The sequence below is a fragment of the Pelodiscus sinensis genome, chromosome 3 (assembly GCF_049634645.1).
Source record: "Pelodiscus sinensis isolate JC-2024 chromosome 3, ASM4963464v1, whole genome shotgun sequence".
NCBI lineage: Eukaryota > Metazoa > Chordata > Testudines > Trionychidae > Pelodiscus > Pelodiscus sinensis.
Genome location: NC_134713.1, coordinates 197,038,441 through 197,057,743, shown reverse-complemented (window position 1 = coordinate 197,057,743; position 19,303 = coordinate 197,038,441). Strand labels below are relative to the sequence as shown.

The window sequence follows — 19,303 nt, the reverse complement described above, 5'->3', positions numbered from 1 at the left end:
CTTGAAATGTGGCGCCCAGAACTGGACACAGTACTCCAGCTGAGGCCTAACTAGTGCAGAGTAGAGCGGCAGAATGACTTCACGAGTTTTGCTTACAACACACCTGTTGATACAACCTAGAATCATATTTGCTTTTTTTGCAACAGCATCACACTGCCGACTCATATTCAACTTGTGGTCCACTATGACCCCTAGATCCCTTTCCGCCATGCTCCTTCCTAGACAGTTGCTTCCCATCTTGTATGTATGGAACTGATTGTTCCTTCCTAAGTGGAGCACTTTGCATTTCTCTTTATTAAACCTCATCCTGTTTACCTCTGACCATTTCTCTAACTTGCTAAGGTCATTTTGAATTATGTCCCTATCCTGCAAAAAAGTCGCAACCCCACCCAGTTTGGTATCATCTGCAAACTTAATAAGCGTACTCTCTATCCCAATATCTACATCATTGATGAAGATATTGAACAGTACGGGTCCCAAAACAGACCCTTGAGGAACTCCACTTGTTATCCCTTTCCAGCAGGATTTAGAACCATTAACAACAACTCTCTGACTACGGTTATCCAGCCATTTATGCACCCACCTTATCGTGGCCCTATCTAAGTTATATTTGCCTAGTTTATCAATAAGAATATCATGCGAGACCGTATCAAATGCCTTACTAAAGTCTAGGTATATGACATCCACCGCTTCTCCCTTATCCACAAGGCTCGTTATCTTATCAAAGAAAGCTATCAGATTAGTTTGGCATGGCTTGTTCTTCACAAACCCATGCTGGCTATTCCCTATCACTTTATTACCTTCCAAGTGTTTGCATATGATTTCCTTAATTACCTGCTCCATTATCTTCCCTGGGACAGACGTTAAACTGACCGGTCTGTAGTTTCCTGGGTTGTTCTTATTCCCCTTTTTATAGATGGGCACAATATTTGCCCTTTTCCACTCTTCTGGAATCTCCCCTGTCTGCCATGATTTTTCAAAGATCATAGCTAAAGGCTCAGATACCTCCTCTATCAGCTCCTTGAGTATCCTGGGATGCATTTCATCAGGACCTGGTGACTTGCTGACATCTAACTTTCCTAAGTGATTTTTAACTTGTTCTTTGTGTATCCTATCTTCTAAACTTACCCTCTCTCTGCTTGTATTCACTACGTTAGGCACACCTCTAGACTTCTCGGTGAAGACCGAAACAAAGAAGTCATTGAGCATCTCCGCCATTTCCAAGTTTTCTGTTACTGCTTCTCCCTCCTCACTAAGCAGTGGGCCTACCCTGTCCTTGGTCTTCCTCTTGCTTTTAATGTATTTATAAAAGGTCTTCTTGTTTCCCTTTATGCCTGTAGCTAGTTTGATCTCATTTTGTGCCTTTGCCTTTCTAATCTTGCCCCTGCATTCCCGTGTTGCTTGCCTATATTCATCCTTTGTTAGTTGTCCTAGTTTCCATTTTTTATACGACTCCTTTTTTATTTTGAGATCATGCAAGATCTCCTTGTTAAGCCAAGCTGGTCTTTTGCCATATTTTCTATCTTTCCTACACAGCGGAATTGTTTGCTTTTGGGCCCTTAACAACGTCCCTTTGAAATACTTCCAACTCTCCTCAGTTGTTTTTCCCTTCAGTCTTGCTTCCCATGGGACCTTACCTACAAGTTCTCTGAGCTTATCAAAATCTGCCTTCCTGAAATCCATTACCTCAATTGTGCTGGTCTCCCTTCTACCTTTCCTTAAGATCACGAACTCTATTATTTCGTGATCACTGTCCCCTATACTGTCTTCCACTTTCAAATTCTCAACTAGTTCCTCCCTATTTGTTAAAACCAAATCCAGAACAGCTTCTCCTCTGGTAGCTTGTAGTGTTGGCGCCCCTAGAGGAGTTGTTAGCAGCGGGGATCAAATCTGGGACCTTGTGATCTTAACTGCCTGAACTGAAACACGCCGGGGCTGCCGTGGCAGTGGGGGTGGCACTGCCCTGGTGGCAGCTCCTTTTGGGAGGCAGGGCTGCACTGCCCGGCCGATGGATCTTCCTGGGGGGGGAGGGGGAGCTGTGCTGCCCAGCTAGTGGCTCGTCTGGGGGGGGGGGCAGGCTGCGCCGCCACCCCCACCCCAGGAGGAACTGCTGGCCAGCACAGCTGCCATCCAGGCAACACTACTGTCACCGCCACAGGCAGTCCCAGTCCTGGTAACCACCCCTGCACCTCCCAGTCCCCTGCCTTGACACCCCCATTCCAACTCCTGCACCCCCAATCCACTGCCCTGTGCCCCCACACCTTTCAACCCCCTGCCCAACTCCTGAACCCCCGCTCCCTGCCCTGACTCGTGCACCTCCAAACCACCTGCCCGGAGCCTCCCACCTCCTGCTTTGAGACACCCCCCCCCATCTCCAATCCCCCTAAAGTGAGTTCAGGACCCAAGCAATGCTGGGCCCATCTGCTAGTAGAAGATGTGAGGCAAGCGAACGACAATTGCTAGGAAGCACCGCAGCAGCACGCTGACTAGACATTTTCAGTTTTTCAGTAGAGAAATCAACGTTTTCTGCAGAAATGAGACACTTTTAGCAAAAAAAAATCATTTACCCCAAACACTGGTTTTCCATCACAGAACAGAACCTCTCTCGGACACATTTTCAACCAGCCCTAGAGTTAATCACCTAAGTCCGTTGTGAAAATGGGATTGATGATTCTAAGCCACATACATGCTTTTGCAAATCTTAAGCCTTGTCTTACAATGCAAGAGCAACGGGAGATTCAATTAAACTGAAACCAGCACCTTTTCAAGATAACAAAAGCAAATGCTTAAAATTTTTTTTTTTTTAAATCACATAATTCATCTGTGGAACTCATTGCCACAACATATAACACAGACCAAGAGCTCAGAAGAAAGCCCAAGAAGGACTGGAAAATGAATATGGATAATGGGAACACATAATAGGATTTTTAAAAGCCCAGAACTTTTGAAAGGATGTAAGCCACAAATGGTTAGGAAGTCGTTCTTAATGGGCCGTCTGCTCTTAGTTATGTAGCAGGGGGGTTTCAGCAGCTTCCTATGAAGTATCCAGGCCTGACACTTGTCAGAGATGGGCCTCTCTTCCGATCTAGTCTGGCAGGTCCCATGTTATAACTGCAGCTGATTTTACGAAGGAGGTGGGTCTCCACACCCCCCAGAGCAGGGATACGTCCTGAAGAGATTTTCATCGGAACAGGATGGCCCATTGCTCTGCCCCAGTTATTTATAGCAACCATAATAAGTCATTTTAATTGACTGCAGTTCTTTATTCCCACAGGAGAAACTGAAAATGTGCCAGTGAGTAACCCTGCAACACAGATTTCTCAGGTAAAGACAAGCAAAATGCCCTGAATAATGTCAAGCGTAAAGAGCAAAGAACAATCTTTACAAGTCAAAAAGGAAAAATAAAGGCACCCGTAAGACACTTAGATGTGCACATTGCATGGGCAAATGTTATGACATAAGGCTTATGGCCCTTGTGAAAGGTGCTTCACTGTGGCATCTGCTCACATCCAGCTGCAGCTTAGATGAGCTTATCCGAATAATTAGATGTCACCATTGCTTCATTTGGGCACCCACGCGCCGGGGAGCGCACGGCAGGAGACAGCTGCTAAAGGCTCTAGCACACTGGCTTCAGTAGGGTCGCGCCTTCCCTTCCTCAGCTGCACTCTGTGCTCCTGGTCTGTGGCCCAGAATCTGGATCTGCGGTAATCACTGAGTATAAAGCTCCCAGCTCGGGGATGTCATTTTCTTCACACAGCTTCTCCGTGCCCCTTTCCTGCTACTCTCCCTCCTTCCCAGTGCTGCTAGGAACAGTCCCTCCCAAAGCCAGATCGTCGGCTCATGGAAAGCCACATAGCCCCTCTGATTTCACGTCCCTGAAGACAAGAGAGCGACACTGATTTACACCGGCTGGGGATTTAGGGTATGACCAGACGGGGTACCAGTCTCTGACATTAGAAACACTGTCACCAGTAAGAGCATGACTCCAGTAGCCCTTCTAGCTTCTAATAGTACAGTTTAGCTATTCGCTAGTCCGTGGTCGGAGAATGCATCTGGCCATTCCATTGGGGATAGCTGGGAACAGGAACTGAATTTGCACAAGAGCTGAGGGTTTGCAGAAAGTGGACAATGGAACTTTCTGTGAAATTACTATTTGCACAAGGCTCGTTAACAAGAGACGACAACCATGTGCTGAGTAATGTAGCATTTATTTATAACTTCAGACCAACAGCGTAAGAGGGTAGAACTTAAAACACAACAAATAGTCTTGCAGCACCTTAAAAACAAACAAAACATGTAGATGATATCGTGAGCTTTCGTGGGCACAGCCCAAGAGGGTAGGACACACACAGAGTTGCTTGGGTGAGGGCTGGTGATGCAATTAAAATAAAATAATCATGTTGTTGGGAGAGGGAAGTTTTCAGACCTAGTTTTCTGTCTGAATTGTTTCCAAACAGGACAGTTAAGAATACGCTGTTATAGGCAGTGTTGTTGCAACCATGTTGATCCCATGATATTAGCAAGACAAGGTGAGTGAGGTAAAATCTTTTATTGGATCAACTTCTCTTGGTGCGAGAGACAAGCTTGTGAGCTAATCAGAGCTGGGAACTTAAGAGGGCTGGGAACATAACTCCAGGTGTCACTGCTAAATACAAGATTTGAACCGATTGTTTATCGTACGTAGTGAACACATTTCAAAGGGCCATTCCCGGCGAAGTGAGCCTTTAACATCCCTCCTTCCCCAGGAGGAAAGGAAGTGGTGCAGGGAGAAAGCAGTCCATGGTTTTTAGTGTCTAACCAAGTTATGAATTTCAGCCCCCTGGCTCAGGTTTTGAAAGTGTTCTGCAGGTTTCTTTTGAGGATGAGGAGTGAAAGGCCAGATATAGCGTGATGGCTTTGTGAAAAGGGTCACCCTCCAGTGAGATGGCACTTTTGTCTTTTACAATGTTCCTGTGCGAGTTCACGGGAAAGCGCAGCGATTGGTTTCCCGCGCATCGCTGCTCTCGGGTTGAATCGAGTTGGCTGGCGGAATTAGAGGTAGATTTGGAACAGATGCTACCCACGGGAACCCCCGGCTGTGATCCACCTCTTCTTGGCGTGTTCTCTACAGCATCCAGCTCCTTCCCACCAGACATTCACAGAACTACCAGGCCTCCTGATCCCAGTGTGAAACAGTTAGCTGCGAGCAGCACTTTGCTTAACACCACAGCACTTAGCTGTGTGACAGAGAAAACGAGTCAGTTTCTTAGCAAAGGACGGCAACTTGTATAGAACTGAAAAATGTATCCCTTTTTGCTTCTCGCATTAGGTCACACATTGTATAGGCTCACACTCATGCCAGCACTTTTCCTCAGATCTCTACATTTCAAGGCAGGGATAATTAGAAACCTTTGCTTTGTTTCAAATTCAGAGTGTCTCAAAGCTTCTCCAGTCAGCATGCCCGTGAATACATTTAAACTTTACCCAAGAGTTTTGCCATCAGCATGAGGACTGTCCTGCCCTCTGGAACATTATGGACTTCACTGAGTGCTGAGGTATTTCTCAGTACAATCTGTTTCTTTGTATGTAGGGCACAACTTAGCCCAGCGGGGGCTGGTGGAACCTGCCCCGCTGTCTATTATGCTCTGGGCAGGCAGCCTTGTCTTCTCTTTTTCTTGAGCTTCTGTCTCTTTTAGCTCCACAGCCTGCCAGCGTATGGCTTCTTGCTGCTGCCTTTCTGCCAACGGCTCCTTGACTCTCATCTCTGCTTCCCACTTTCTGCTCAGCCAACTATTTTTGGTGTCCATGTTCGTTGTCTTTCTGCTCGCTTTCTAGGCCGGCCAGTGTAGGACCTTTGCTGTTGCGGACTTTTGGTCAGTTTCCCTTTCCTGAAACAAACAGAAAATAATAAATCTGTCCCCTTTCCACTGTGCCCACTCCCCACACAGGAGAATCACTAAAGGCTCTTATACCGGGACTTGCAGTGTAAACTGCAGTCACTATAACAAGCTTATTTAAATCCTGCTTTGACTACACCACTATCACATTTGGGGGTACAAGTCAGAGCAGGGAGGGGTTACATTACCACCTGCCCTGTAACTCCGGGTGCCTCGCAATGCTTTGTGTGGTAGCTCCCAGTCTGGGCCACTCACAAACAACCTAACACCATGGAGGTCACATCCTCAGTCTCTAGTATAATTACGGCCCTGGTCCAGCAGCCTGTCAGTAACACACTGGTCATACTCTGGCTTCCACCAGCCTTGGTTATTACTTGGAGGGTGACCCCAACACTCCCAGTTCCACATTTTCCCCAAAATGTGAGCTCTGCACTGTCTACCCGCCCCCCCGGAGAGTCCAGGTATTAAAGTTAAGTTGATCCTATGCAGAGTCAATAAGCAACACTTTGCCGTCTCAACTGGAATTAGCAAGCAGTTCTGGTTAAACACAGAACTGGATTGGTTTTGATTAAAAATAAAACATCTATTAAAAGAAGATTGTTTAAAAGGTGAATTCAAATATAAAAGATGAAGTTAAAAGCAGGCACCAGCAACTAAAATGTAACATCTAAAAGTCTGAACCTTAACCTACAGGCTGAACCTCTCTAGACCAGCACCCTCGGGACCTGAACGGTTCCAAACAAGAGAATTGCTGGGTCGCGGGAGGTTGATATTGTCTAGCAGCATTGCCAACACTGCCGCTGCTTAGTGGGCTCTGAGAAGACATTAGGGGTGAATTAGAGCTAAATAAGAGCCCAGAACTCAGAGCCAGGACTGGTGGCTGTAAACACACTTTATGGGACCACAGAAAACGTGGCCATACCCATGATCAGTGGATATCCAGCTCACTAAAATCATGCTGGGCCACAGATGTTGCCGGACCAGAGACTGCTAGACTAGAGAGGTTCAAACTGTAGCAAATTTTGGATCAAGATGGCCTTTCTCCTCCACAGTCTTCCAGCAAAATAGTGACCGACTTTCCTTGGTCAGGATCTCACCAGAGGCTCAGAGGTGCTGCTTTGTCTTCTTAGGTGAAAGAACATTGGGTTCTCTGCCCTTCTTCCGTACAGTTCAGTGACCTTTGAAATAGAAAATTACCCTTCGAAGCCAAGTTATTCAAGCAGTAAAGAAGGTGACATGGAATCTGGTGGTGAAGAAGGACCCATGTTCTTTCTTCCCACCTGGGTTTGCTGAAATGCAGATTTGTTTTGTCCCCTGCGGTTTCTTCCCCCTTGCTGTCCTGAGGGCCCTATTTGCTACTTTTACAGCAACAGAGATCAACACACTGTCCTTTGTCTAGAACAGGCCTGTTGAGCAGCCTTTGGCTAGGCAGCGCTGTGTGGTTTTGGACACATACTCATAGCATACGGGGGGATTCTGTAACTTTACAGGTAATGTTGCTACAGACAGTTCCCCATGTTATTATTGTCTTGAGAGTTGTCAGTTGATACGTCACAAGGCATATTTTGTACAGAGATTCTGACAATGGCAGGCAGGGTGCAGAGATGACAACTTCTCTTCTTGTCACCCCGTTCCAGGTGCCACTCCCAATCTGTCCCTTCCCTCTACCCCTGCCCCACTTCTTCCCACCCCTGCTCGACTTCCCGCCCTACCTCTTCCTTACCTCCTCCCCGAGCACGCGCTGGCCCCGCTCTTTCCCCTCCCTCCCTGAGCTTGAATGCCACGATCCCGCTGTTTGCAGTTCTCCTGAAGGGCTGGGAGGCGTTGGTCAGAGGGGCCGCCAGCACGCCAGAGGCGCAGGGGGAGGGGAGCAGAGACAGGAGCTTGCCGGTGAGAGCTCTGCACTCACCAATGTTTCACCATGGGAAAAATTCAATTTTCAGCCCGGGAGCACCCGCAGAATTGGCATCTCTGGTGGGGTGAATTGAGGGTGCTTTCAGCCACTCTCCCCATGGGGCCATACCACTGCAGTGGAGCTATACCCCACTGGGCAAGGACAGATGCTCCCCACTTCGTCACAGAAGGGCTGTGGCTAACAGGCATGACTGACTCTGGAAGACCAAGGGAAATCGGTGTTAAGACGGACGGAGGCCAGCTGGTGCCTTTTGAGTTGAGGAGGGGCTTGCTCAAAAAGGGCTCAGCTGACTGCTTGCTGACTTTTGACTGTTATGTTATGCAAATATAGCAGGTGCCGTGCGCTGTCCTTAAGATCCAAGCCGCCTTCCCCTCCTATGAGCGTTTCCTTCCCTCCGAGGTAAACAGGCCACCATTTGGGAACTTCTGGATCTAATGGCTGGGCTGCTAATACCTGAGCGAAATGACCTAGGGGTGTCAGCCAGTCCGAGTAACAGGCCCGCCTACCCCCTTGGCCCAAGAACCCTTCGAAGGGGACAGAGCATGGCAATGATTGTGGGATCTAAGCCCTGGGTCCTTATGGCAAACTGAGTCCTGATGGACTCGAGGGAGACTGCCACTAACAGCAGGTTGGGAGGGTTTGGGTTCACATTGTTTCTGGTTCCTTTTAGTTGCAGGCACTGGCCTCTGAACTGAAAACTGGTTTCACTGAAGCCATGCAGGAACTTTCTAGAATTCAGCACGGCGAGTATGCTCTGGAGGAGAAGGTGAAGAGCTGCCACTGTACAATGGAAGAGAAAGTGGCCGAGATGAAGAATTCGATGAGCTCTTTCAAGGTGGGAGCTATTTCCTATTCCTCACGCGCCTGTTACAGTCAGAACATGCACACAGAGGGGGTTGACAAAAACGGAAATGTCTCGCCAGAAGACTGCAAAGTAACATGACTTTATATCTTAGAACTGAGAACACCACCACCCAACAGCCTCAAAACAGTGAGAGATTAAGCAGGCTGCTCCCTACCAGGAGGAGGGCGGGGTCGGGGAAAAGTTATCAAGAAAAAAAAAGGTCGCCTGCCCCTTTAAGTGCAGCCATTTTGAACACTGTGCTAGGCTATTTGGCTGCAAATTGATTATTGCTAGGCTGAGATTTCGCACATCCCTGCAGAACTCCCTAGCTTGCGAGCTACTCCAGGAGAACACCGTGTCATTTGTAACGAGAGTCTACAATTTTAACACAGGTTTCAAATATTCCACAACACCCTCTCCTGTGCTGAACAGCATAAAAGAGGCTGCATGCCCAGGCCTAGCCCAGAAATGAGTTAACCGAAACCAGACAGAGAAAGGGAACTATTAGGAAGCCATATTCTGGGTGAAGCTGCTAAACATACTGGATTAATGAACCAGCTGGACTCAAAGGGGGAGACCGAGGGCCAGTCCCGTTGTATTGTAGGTCCCAAGTGAAAAGGGGCCTTGATGCTGTGTGTACCTGTCCCGCATTACAGAACTGCTGTACAGCCAGTGCCCAGGGCTGGGAGGGCAGGAGTTTTGCAGGTCATTGCTGAAGAGTATTGCTCTAGTGTCAGGCTGGAGCTTGTAGGGAGCTGCCGGCTTTCATGAGTGGGCCACAGAACATGCAGCTCAACGAACCCAGATAACCCTCAAAGGGGGGGTGGGCTAACGCCCTTCAGAGCGTTGGGCTCCTTGATTTCACTGGGAGAGAAACGACAGCCCCTCCGAATCTCCAGCCACGGGGCAGATGCTGGCCCCCATTTTGGAAGCTTTGCGCCGCTCTGGCAGAGCACAGCAGGTGGAGAGATGGCTTAACCTCTTGGTGGTGGATTCTCCCCACTCTACGGTACCACGCCTAGCTCCCCCACTCACCCATGTGTAGTTTAAAACATTAAATGGATCAGTGAAATATAACGAGGAAACGAAGGTCCCGATCCTGCCAGTGCTTACCCAGAGTGACCCCAGCGTGGGCTGCGGGCTGCACGAAGGCACTGTTGGCTGCTCTGCCTGCGTCCCTCCTCCAAGGGCAAGACACTGAGTCACTGACTCTTCCTTCCTCTGGCCCGCGAGACCAGACATACTCCAGCCCTTGGGGTTGTGGCAGATCTTCCCAATGCACTGTGCTCTAACAGGGAAAGAGTAATATCGCACGACCGAGAGTCTGTTTGCTCCAGTAATTCCTAATCAGTGTGGCCTGGAGCAGCACCGGCAGGGAGCATGCCTAGCCACATGCTCTACGTGATGTATTCTGGGTTGCAGGAGGAGCTCAGCGATGCCAAGTCGAAGATTGACGTGATCAGCGCCAAGCAAGAGGAAATGCAGCAGAAAATCGAGCAGCTCCAGCAAGAGAAACGTAGGGAGTCCCGGAAAGTGAAAGCTAAGTAAGGAACAAAAGCCAGACTGCCTGGAAGTGCCCATTGTCAATTAGCCGCGGCCTCCGTTAGTGCCAGCGTAATCCCTGAGGGCAGGGAGGTGCCGGCTCTGCAGAGGCACAGCGGGCATCTCAGAGGAGAGGTTCTGTGTATCACCCCCCAGAGGAACGATTAACACGTGCCGTGTCCTCACTGTCGACCCAACAGAGCTGGTGAAAAGTGACACAAGTAACTTCGAGGAAACCCTCAACTAAGGGTTTACTGAACAATGTAGATCTGTGTAAAAATGCCAGGGGCCTTTCCAAAGGGGCTTTTGGGGCACAAGTGCCACGGGAAGCCAATGGGATGACCTCTGAAGCAGTCTCGTTGAAAGCCAATGGCATACGGTATTATACAAGCCCTCTAGCGCTAATGGCAACCATGTCCCACGTCCCTGAGGTTCTTTTGAAAATCCCATGCACAATATGACAAAAGCCAGACAAGAGCAGTGTGTGTGCTGCTATCTACTAGCTAGCCTGCCACCATGCAGCTTCCTGGGCCAGGCACGGCTCCCAAGCGCAGGGACAAAGGGGCTGCGGGGACAGTTGATTTGTACCCTGACAGAATAGGATCCTTGCCGATCTCGCTCCCTACGCTGGCTGCCAATGGCGTCATGAAAGGGCACTTGGGACTGGTGTTCCCTGTAAGCTGGGTGCTTGTGCGGCTCCTCAGGCAACATTCTAATGCTGCCCAGCTGATTAGCAGAGCACCCACAGCCAGGTTTGTGTTTTTCTTTGTGGTGCACATTCAAATACACACTGGTGTATATACAATTTATTCCACACATGGGTGGAACAAAATCCATACGGGGATGGAATAGATCAAAGGGACCATTGCCTGGGACACCTGGCTGTGAGTACTGTCTGTTGGGGCATGGTCCAGAGACTAGCTCTCCTGCTGGCACAATCAGAGCTACTGTGTGACCCAGCTGAGACCCATCCTGGGCGGGGCACCCTCACTGATGTTAGCCACGTGACTGAATGCACCACTTGAAGTGCTCAGATACTACAGTGGTGAGCAGACTAGAAGCTCTTCTGTAGGACAGAACAGGGAAAGTCTGTTGGACTCTGAGGCCAGGTCTGTACTCTAGGTACATTGCTTCAGGTACGCAATTCCAGCTACGTACAGGACATAGCTGGAGTCAATCTATGGCGTTGTCCTCGCAGCAGGAGGTTGATGGGAGAAATGCTCCATCGACTTCTCTTACTTTCCCTGCCCCCGGTGCCAATGGGGGCACCCTCAGCATTCCATTTAGCAGGGCTTTGCTAGACCCGCTAAATCAAACCCCAAAAGATCCATCACCTCAGTGTCGATCTTACCGCAAGTCTAGACGTGCCTAATGTCCGGTACACTGCATTTCCTGTGCGAGATTCTCCTTGTCCATTGCAGCTCCGCGCAGGGGTTGTGACTAGCTAGTATCTCGCTCACCGCACACCTTACACTTGTTCCGCAGCAAAGCAAGCCCACCCTGTTGTGGGGGAGCGTCTCTCCATTCCTCATCCCCTTCCTCCGCCCTTGCCCCTCCTGGCTGAGGGGCCAGATGCCTGCAGAGAGCAGGACGCATGTTGCGGGTGCAACGCCAAAAGCCCAGAGTGCTGCCATGTGACTGCCAGGTGGTTTGAGAGACAGCTGCTTGGATAATGCAGCACAAAGTTTGCTGCTCCCCTGGAGTGCACAGTTACAGCTGCAGTTTCGGATGCATACTATGCATGCCCCGGAGCCCGCTTGGGCCTAGATGCATGGTGTGGCACCCTCTGGTAGGCTCATTTTACAGGCATTGGCCAGGGATTGTCTAGGCACCAGATACACCCAACACCTAACCCCCTTTGTGCAGCCAAGCCTGAGTTACTTGGCTAAATAGCTAATGCTGGGCAAAGAACCTACGTTCTGGCCTGACCCTGTCCTTCAGCCAGGAGGAGGAGTCATGTTAGTGAGCTGCATCAGATGCAGCGAGCCCAGGAGTTGAGCCCGGAGTGGGCTCGGGTTGTATGCGCGCTCATATTCGTATTGCAGTTTGCCAGGGTTACGGTTTGAGCCGAAAGCTTGCTCTGTGGGACTGTGCCTTCCAGCCGCATCTCTTGATTTTCACAGAAGAACACAAAAGGATGAGCACGGGTCCCAGACAGTGCCCACTCCTCTCCAAGGCAGTCCGTTCCGATCGATACATCTCCCAGAGCCTGCACTGAGTAATGAAGACTTTACAAATCTTTTGCCCCAGGCAACCTACGAGAGAGGTACGAGTGAGAGGGCGAATGAGGCGAAGTTCCTTTCCTTTCTTCTGAAAATCCCTCCCCATAGGAAAGTCTTATAAGAACATCAGAACAGCCAGACTGGGTCAGACCAAAGGCCCCTCTAGCCCAGTTTCCGGTCTGCCAACCGTGGCCAATGCCAGGTGCCCCAGAGGGAATGAACAGAACAGGGAATCCTCACGTGATCCCTCCCCTGTCGCCCATTTCAAGGGATGAGATGTACATTGCTGATACCAGTATGTGTACACACACTAAAAATGGCTGAAGACAATGTCCCAGCACTGGGCTGAATGTGATCTCGGGGAGGTTGGATCTATTTGGGGTAAGCAGGGGCTGGCCCTGGGGAGAAGCTAGTTTGCATTGTTTGGCCCATGTGCTAGGAGTGCCAGGAATACTTCGATATGGCTGTTGAGAGTTCCTGGGCTGGATTAGACCTGGGCTTCATTTAGGCCCCGATTCAGAAAAGCATGTAAGCGCAGGATTAACTTTGAAGACAAGTTCCAAAGAAATATTAAATGGTTCTGTTTTGCTACCCGAACCTATTGCTTCCGTGGCTAAATTTCTGGGTTATATTCTCCTTACTAAAATCGGTAACTAGGGAGAAAAAATTCCTAACCTGACCTGCTCATTAAACTTGAAAAGGTCCATTTAAATTAAAAAATAATCAGCACGACATTTCAACAACACATTTTGCTCTGTTTTCTGTTCTTCTATTTCTTTCTCCTCCTGATAATTTGCCCTGTTTTGTTCATGCCCTCTGAAGCATTTGGCAACAGCCACCACTGGAAAACAGGATACTGGGCTAGACAGACCATTGGTCTGACCCAATATGGTCATGTTTACATTCTTACGACCCAGCTGGTAATGAAGTCAAGAGATGAGGTGGATCTCTCTCAGTAGACGACCTAAAAGAGGCATTCCACACAGGCTGAGAATATTAAAGAATTAAAAATCTAAGCCCTCCATTCCTTTCCATAAGAAATGTTCTGCACAAACACCTGCTCCTGCCTATGTATATTAACATCTTATGTCGCTTTCCTTCATTCTTCCACAGTCTCGGACACCAGATCCATGGCTGCCGGAGATGGAAATGTGAAGGGAACTGGTAGGTGAATAATTATCTTTTAAAATTTCCTCTGGGGTTCACCAACTGGCCTTTTTAGAAGAATCCCGGCAAAATGGAATAGCACATGTACACGCTGTGCAATTCTTTCCAGCCAATGCCGAGTTTTGCTCTGGGAAAACAAACCTGTCAGAGTCCATGAAAGCAGCCATTTAGCTGAACTCGTGGTAGATTTCAACACGTGAAGAATCTTTGCCAGAATATTGTAGTTGCATTCAAACCGGTGCAAATCTGAATATATGGACCAGTCCCTGGCTGCAGGGGCAACCCAGTCTTCGGATTTGCAACTGCCAAGTGTTCTGCAGGCAACAAGAAGTCAGGTGTCATTTGTGCAGGTCCAGCTAGCCCCTACAAGAAGGGGGACTTGGGCTTCACTACTATGGAAAGTATATCCACTGTAATCTGTACAGCACCCCATCACTTTGGAGGGGCCGTGCTTTGTACTTATTACATGGCAGACTTTCTGCAAAGATTGTAAGCTCCTGACCGCAGCTTGTGGTTTCTAGGTGGGAGCATTGCAAATCCAGACACAGAAGAAAGCTTCAAGCCTTCCTTGCCCACTGACATTCTGCCAAAAGGTCACCCCCCATCGAGCGTGTGGAAGCAGCCCAAAGACAGTAAAGAGTGGGGTGATGAATATATGTCTAAGGAGCATCCAGACAGAGTGAAGGAAACAGGCCAAAGCAGATACACCTCAGTGGACAGCGTCTTATGCGAAACCTCTTTTGCTGGTAAGAATAAAGAAAAAGTGGTGGCTACCAAGCCTGGGATTCTACAGACCATCAGCTTTGGGATTCTAGAGATCATCAGCTCTCACCTGAAATCAAATAAGTTATCCGGGGGAGCTAACAAGGCCAGATTATCCATTAGTCACAACAGGCACAGTGCTTAGGGCCTACAAAACATTTATAAACTGATTCGAAAATAAGAAAACTGCTGAAATCAAACTCAGTAATTTGCTCTCTTTAGACAACAAACACCACGCAGGTGCAGTGTTATGGCTGACGATTGTATATGCAATGCTCTGGGTTACCTACTGGGGTGCTTTGAGCTTCAACCTAGAGCCAAAAGGGACAGCGTCACTGCATGCCCTGAAACTCTGGCTTTCTTAAATGCTGTGCTGCTGCAGCTCACAGCCCTTCCAACAGCCGGCAGACAAGCACGCAGGTCATACGCTGTATTCCACTGCCACGGAGTACAAAGCCCGGCGTTCCCTGTGGGCTGCAAGAATACCCTTCGGTCTCAGGCCCCAACTAGCAGCAGTCGCCTGGCTCTGCTCCTCCCTGAACCACTTCGGCTTTCTCAGGGGCTGTTTTTCCTTGCCAAAGCCCTAAATCCAGTGAATATGCCAGACATGCTCCACATCAGTCTTAAAGCGCCAGTACCCCCATTACTCTCACCTTTAGGGCTGGACGCTCCTCATTGGTGAATTGTTTTCAGTGATAGTCAGAAGGCAAGTCAAGGGAATGGCTGCAATCCTTGGAGTAGCCAAGGGGTTAATTCAGCCCTTGTCATAAGTTAGAGCAGCCTCAGGGTTGCTCTGGCTTATGCGGTTAGCCTCTTAGAAGTGGCACAGGCACTTTCTGTATCAGCTGTGGGCTCCTCCCAAGGAAGTCCCAGCTTCTCTGCTAGGGCAGCTCTAGGTGGTGTGAGCAGGCTAAAGATCTGGCCCTATCTATTCTCAGTGGAACAGTGTATTTGATTTAAAGATAGCAATAATTACTAGAGATGCAGCAAGTTAGTAGCAAATGTGACGGGAATTTTCTGTTTATGATTTCTAAAAAAGCTGATCTCGCACAAACTCCAGGGAGTGAGGGCAGAGGCACGTCTGTTTGCTGTCTTTCTTGTAAATAGACTATGGCCCTGATCAAGCGTGGAGCACTTCATGGATCCCAGCCGGTGTTCCCTTTAAGCACGGCAGCCTGGCTTCACAGGTGATTAATCCATGCACAGAGCCCTGAGCCTCTGACTGGGTGGGGCTGATCAATCAACTGTGAAGCTGGGCTGCCCACAGCTTAGAGGGAACACTGGTCCCAGCTAGAACTTGATATTTTGGGGAAAATGTATGTGAAAAGAGGAAGCTTCTTCAGCCTCTCCCTTCCAGCTGTCTGGTCAAACACACGCGCTCAGCTTTTAACATGTTGTTTTAAATCAAACTTTTTGCTGAAGCCAAAAGGCAGAGCATTGCTTTGGAGCTCCTCGAGTCCGAGAGGAAATACGTCATCAACCTATCCCTGATCCTGAAGATCAAAGCCACGTTGCAAGTGTCGGACATGAAGAGGAATGCCAAAGAGAGAAGGTAACTGGCTTTTAGCAAAGGGCCTTTTCAACATTCTTAGTTCTTCCCCCTCCCACCATCTGGGAACTTTCTCTTAGCCGCTTGGAAACACTAAATGCCTGATGCTTCTATAGCCAGAAAGCTGAACATTTTTAAGATGGGTAAAAGGGTCTGCCTTTCCCTGCCTCTCTGCTTTCAGCAGTTCAGCCGTTCAATAGATTCCAAGGCCAGAAGTCTGACTTCCTGTAGCTCAGGCCATAGAACTTCCCCACAATATTTCTTTGAGCAGATCTTTTAGAAAAACAGCCAATGCTGATTGAAAAATTGGCCAGTGATTGAGACTCCAGCAGGACCTTTGGTAAATTGTTCCAAGAGTCAAGTGTCCTCACTGTTAAATGTATGTTTTCTTTCCAAGCATTTGCTGTCTCTTGTAATCCCCTCCCCATACCCTCTGGCCCTACCTCATGCTATCTTCCTGTCTGTCTCCTACTCTCCAGCACCCACTATCTGAGACTAGAGAACAACGTCCCCCTCTCTAGGGCTCCAAGTCCATCCCTCTCCCTCTGCCATTGGAAACTAGCTGGCTCAACATGAACTAACGGACCAGCTACTGCTGCCCCATTATAATCAAATATGAAGTACATTATTCAGTATCCTACGTGGCTAAAAGGCATTTCCCATTCCTGTCTGTTTGGCTGTCTCTTGTCCTTCTTCTTTCCACCTCCTGTGTCTCATGTCTGTTTCCTCTGCATGGTTCTGGTTCCTTTTTCACCTTTTCCTTCTTTCAGGATCTCTGCGTAGCTCTCATGGCCATAACCTTCAAAAGCTATGTCTGCCCATTTCCTTGCTGTATTTTAATATCACCATGACAACCTTGGCATGTTTTCAATCCACATACTTCAATGGCACAATCACATGCTGTTTATAAAAAGCACATCATCATACTCTCATGCCCCACCCAGTCTTTGGACTGGGAGTTAGTTGGTAATTCTCTTTCAAAACAATGTTTGATGGATAATACTGTTTCTACAGAATTGAAATTTTCTATGGGAAAATGTAGATTTTGCTGAAATTTGTCCATTTTCTGCCAGGTAATCAGAGCATCTTGAATTTGGTCCTGCCTTGGGCAGGGGGCTGGACTTGATGACCTCCCGAGGTTTCTTCCTGCTCTATGATTTTATGAATCCAAACATTTCAGTTTGTTGCATCAAACGGAAAAGTTTTGTTTCTGGTTATTTTGAAATTAATCTGAGCTGCCATAGTGACGTATAGAAGTTGTACTTCTGGTTCCTCTAAGCCTCATTCTTCATTATAGGCTGGGTTTCCTGACTGAACTACATCTCCCACAATGCACCATGATCTCCTCTCTGGTTAAATTGCTGTGATGCACTGTGGGAGTTTCTTGACAGAATGCATTCTGGGAGATGTAGTCCAAGGAAGAAACCCTGCTCATAGACGTGACTGGAGGTATGAGGAATTCTAATTACAATCCCCATTAGGCAGATTCAGCAAACTGAAAAGTTAGAATGCTTCGTTTTCAAACTGAATTTTTTTGATGTTTCAATTAAGAAAAATATTTAAATATTTTGCATTTTCATCCTCATTTGGAGCAAAAGCCATTGTCAAAATATTGCAGTTTCCCACAGGATGGAAGTCTTGGCCAGCTCTCCTTGTGAGGTACATCTTGTAACGTGAGGTACATCTTGTAACGTGCACAGGGAATGAGCCCCCTTCCTACTTCCATAAGTGTTTGCAGGATTGGCCCTACATCCTCTTAGTCAAATGGCGTGAGTGGGCTAAAGATCTGCCCGTAATAGTGGCTCATTCTTTTAGCTGTGTAGGTTTGTGCCCCACTGGGCAGAGTTGGTTACCCAAGGCCATGGAGAATTAGGCCCAGTGAATGCAAAACTACGTGAACTGGAGCCACAAAACACTAGATTTCAAGCTCTGTGCTCCAGGAACTGCCTGCAAACATGCATTTGAATCTAGTATGGTTTGTCATTGGTCTCTAGGCTTTACCCTAACAGTAGAGATTAATAATGCCTTGTAAAGCAAACCCAGCAAATTGCAAGTTGCTGCCCATAAATATGAGCAGAATCTGTGGGTTCCCAAAGCCTAGGAACTGGATTATTTTTCTAGACAAATGTCTACACTTTTCTCTGTGCAATCCTGTTATCTTCCCTCTTTAGTTTCTTCCCCAGCTCTTTACGATACCTGATCCAGCAGCACGTCGACTTACTCCACACGCTGCAAGAGAGGGTGCTGAGTTGGCCCCGGCCGGGAATCCTGGGGGACATATTCCTGAAGTTAACCAACGATGAGGTACGATAGTGCTCATGGCAGAAGGCCCCCAACAGTGGCATTGCAACTGCGTTTTGGTTTGGTCATGGCGTGTTTGGATCAAACGGAACTACAGATTCCCCCTCCCCTCAATGCAATTATGGCTCTGGCTGTGTAGCAAGTTTAAAGGAACTCTTGGGATAGCAATTCGACATCCCATCCCACGTACCGGTTCAAGTCAAGAACGGTGTGTCCATTCTAGCATCACAGAAACGCAGAACTGGAAGGGACCTCAAGAGGTCGTCTAGTCCACTGCCTCATGCGGGGGCAGAGTTAAGCATATGTAGGCCATCCCTTACAGACTCATGTTCTTAAAATCCTCCAGTGATGATCCCATGTTCCAATTGTGGCTGGCGGTGACTTTTCAGGCAGGCTTACAAACACGTGCGCAAATTATGGCCGAACTTGGCCAAGCTGCGAGCTACCCCTCCCCATCCCCCTGCCCCTTCTGTCCGTCTCGGAGCCAACAGGGAACCTGGGGTAACCCTGCAGAATTTCAAATCACTAACGTTTCTAAGGGAGCATTTCTGGGTTGGTTCCGCAGAACAATTTCCTGGACTACTACATCGCATACTTGAGGGACCTGCCAGAATGCATCTCGCTGGTCCACGTGATGATTCTGAAGGAGGTAACCTTCTTTCCTGCTACTTCAGAGACTGGTCCACCATGACACACAGACACTACTGGCAATAGCAAGGGCATAGTCTGTACCCCCCCCGCCCAGTGGACAGGAGCAGTTGCCAAAGCAAATGTTAACGTAGTGCTAGGAAAGGCATCAGGCAGCTGCAATAGCACAGACGTAGCAGTGCCCCCTGAGCACATGAAAGAGAGCAGAGACCTGCCAGACCTGCTTCTGACATGATTAAATCCAGGGCCACGATTGCCTTTGGCTCCCAGGCACGCTTATGGCACCAATGACACCTTTCAGCATAACCACGTCAATGCGAACGATACCCTGGGTGCTTGAGAATCCCGGGAGAGCCTGGATTTTCTGGGAAGTATCTAAACCATCCCTGGATCATCCCAGGTGTGATCCAAACCATCCAGTGTCTCTGTCTGCAAACCGAACTGCTTCCTCCTCCCTGCACCACTTCCCACGGCCCG

General features: G+C 48.4%; 1 protein-coding gene across 4 annotated transcripts in view; it reads left to right on the top strand.

Annotated features, from left to right (window-relative positions):
• Positions 1-19,303, top strand: part of ARHGEF33 (Rho guanine nucleotide exchange factor 33) — a 63,244-nt gene that overhangs the window by 27,094 nt on the left and 16,847 nt on the right. For 2 of the 4 annotated variants that reach the window (XM_075925823.1, XM_006116252.4), the window contains exons 3-11: positions 3,275-3,324; positions 8,462-8,626; positions 10,058-10,179; positions 12,301-12,443; positions 13,513-13,563; positions 14,088-14,312; positions 15,751-15,880; positions 18,049-18,181; positions 18,744-18,827. In XM_075925823.1, coding sequence (XP_075781938.1) covers positions 3,275-3,324; positions 8,462-8,626; positions 10,058-10,179; positions 12,301-12,443; positions 13,513-13,563; positions 14,088-14,312; positions 15,751-15,880; positions 18,049-18,181; positions 18,744-18,827 — 1,103 coding nt within the window. Of the gene's footprint in view, positions 1-3,274; positions 3,325-5,410; positions 8,627-10,057; positions 10,180-12,300; positions 12,444-13,512; positions 13,564-14,087; positions 14,313-15,750; positions 15,881-18,048; positions 18,182-18,743; positions 18,828-19,303 lie in introns of all 4 variants that reach the window. The other 2 variants (XM_075925825.1, XM_075925824.1) reach the window with 2 other exon arrangements.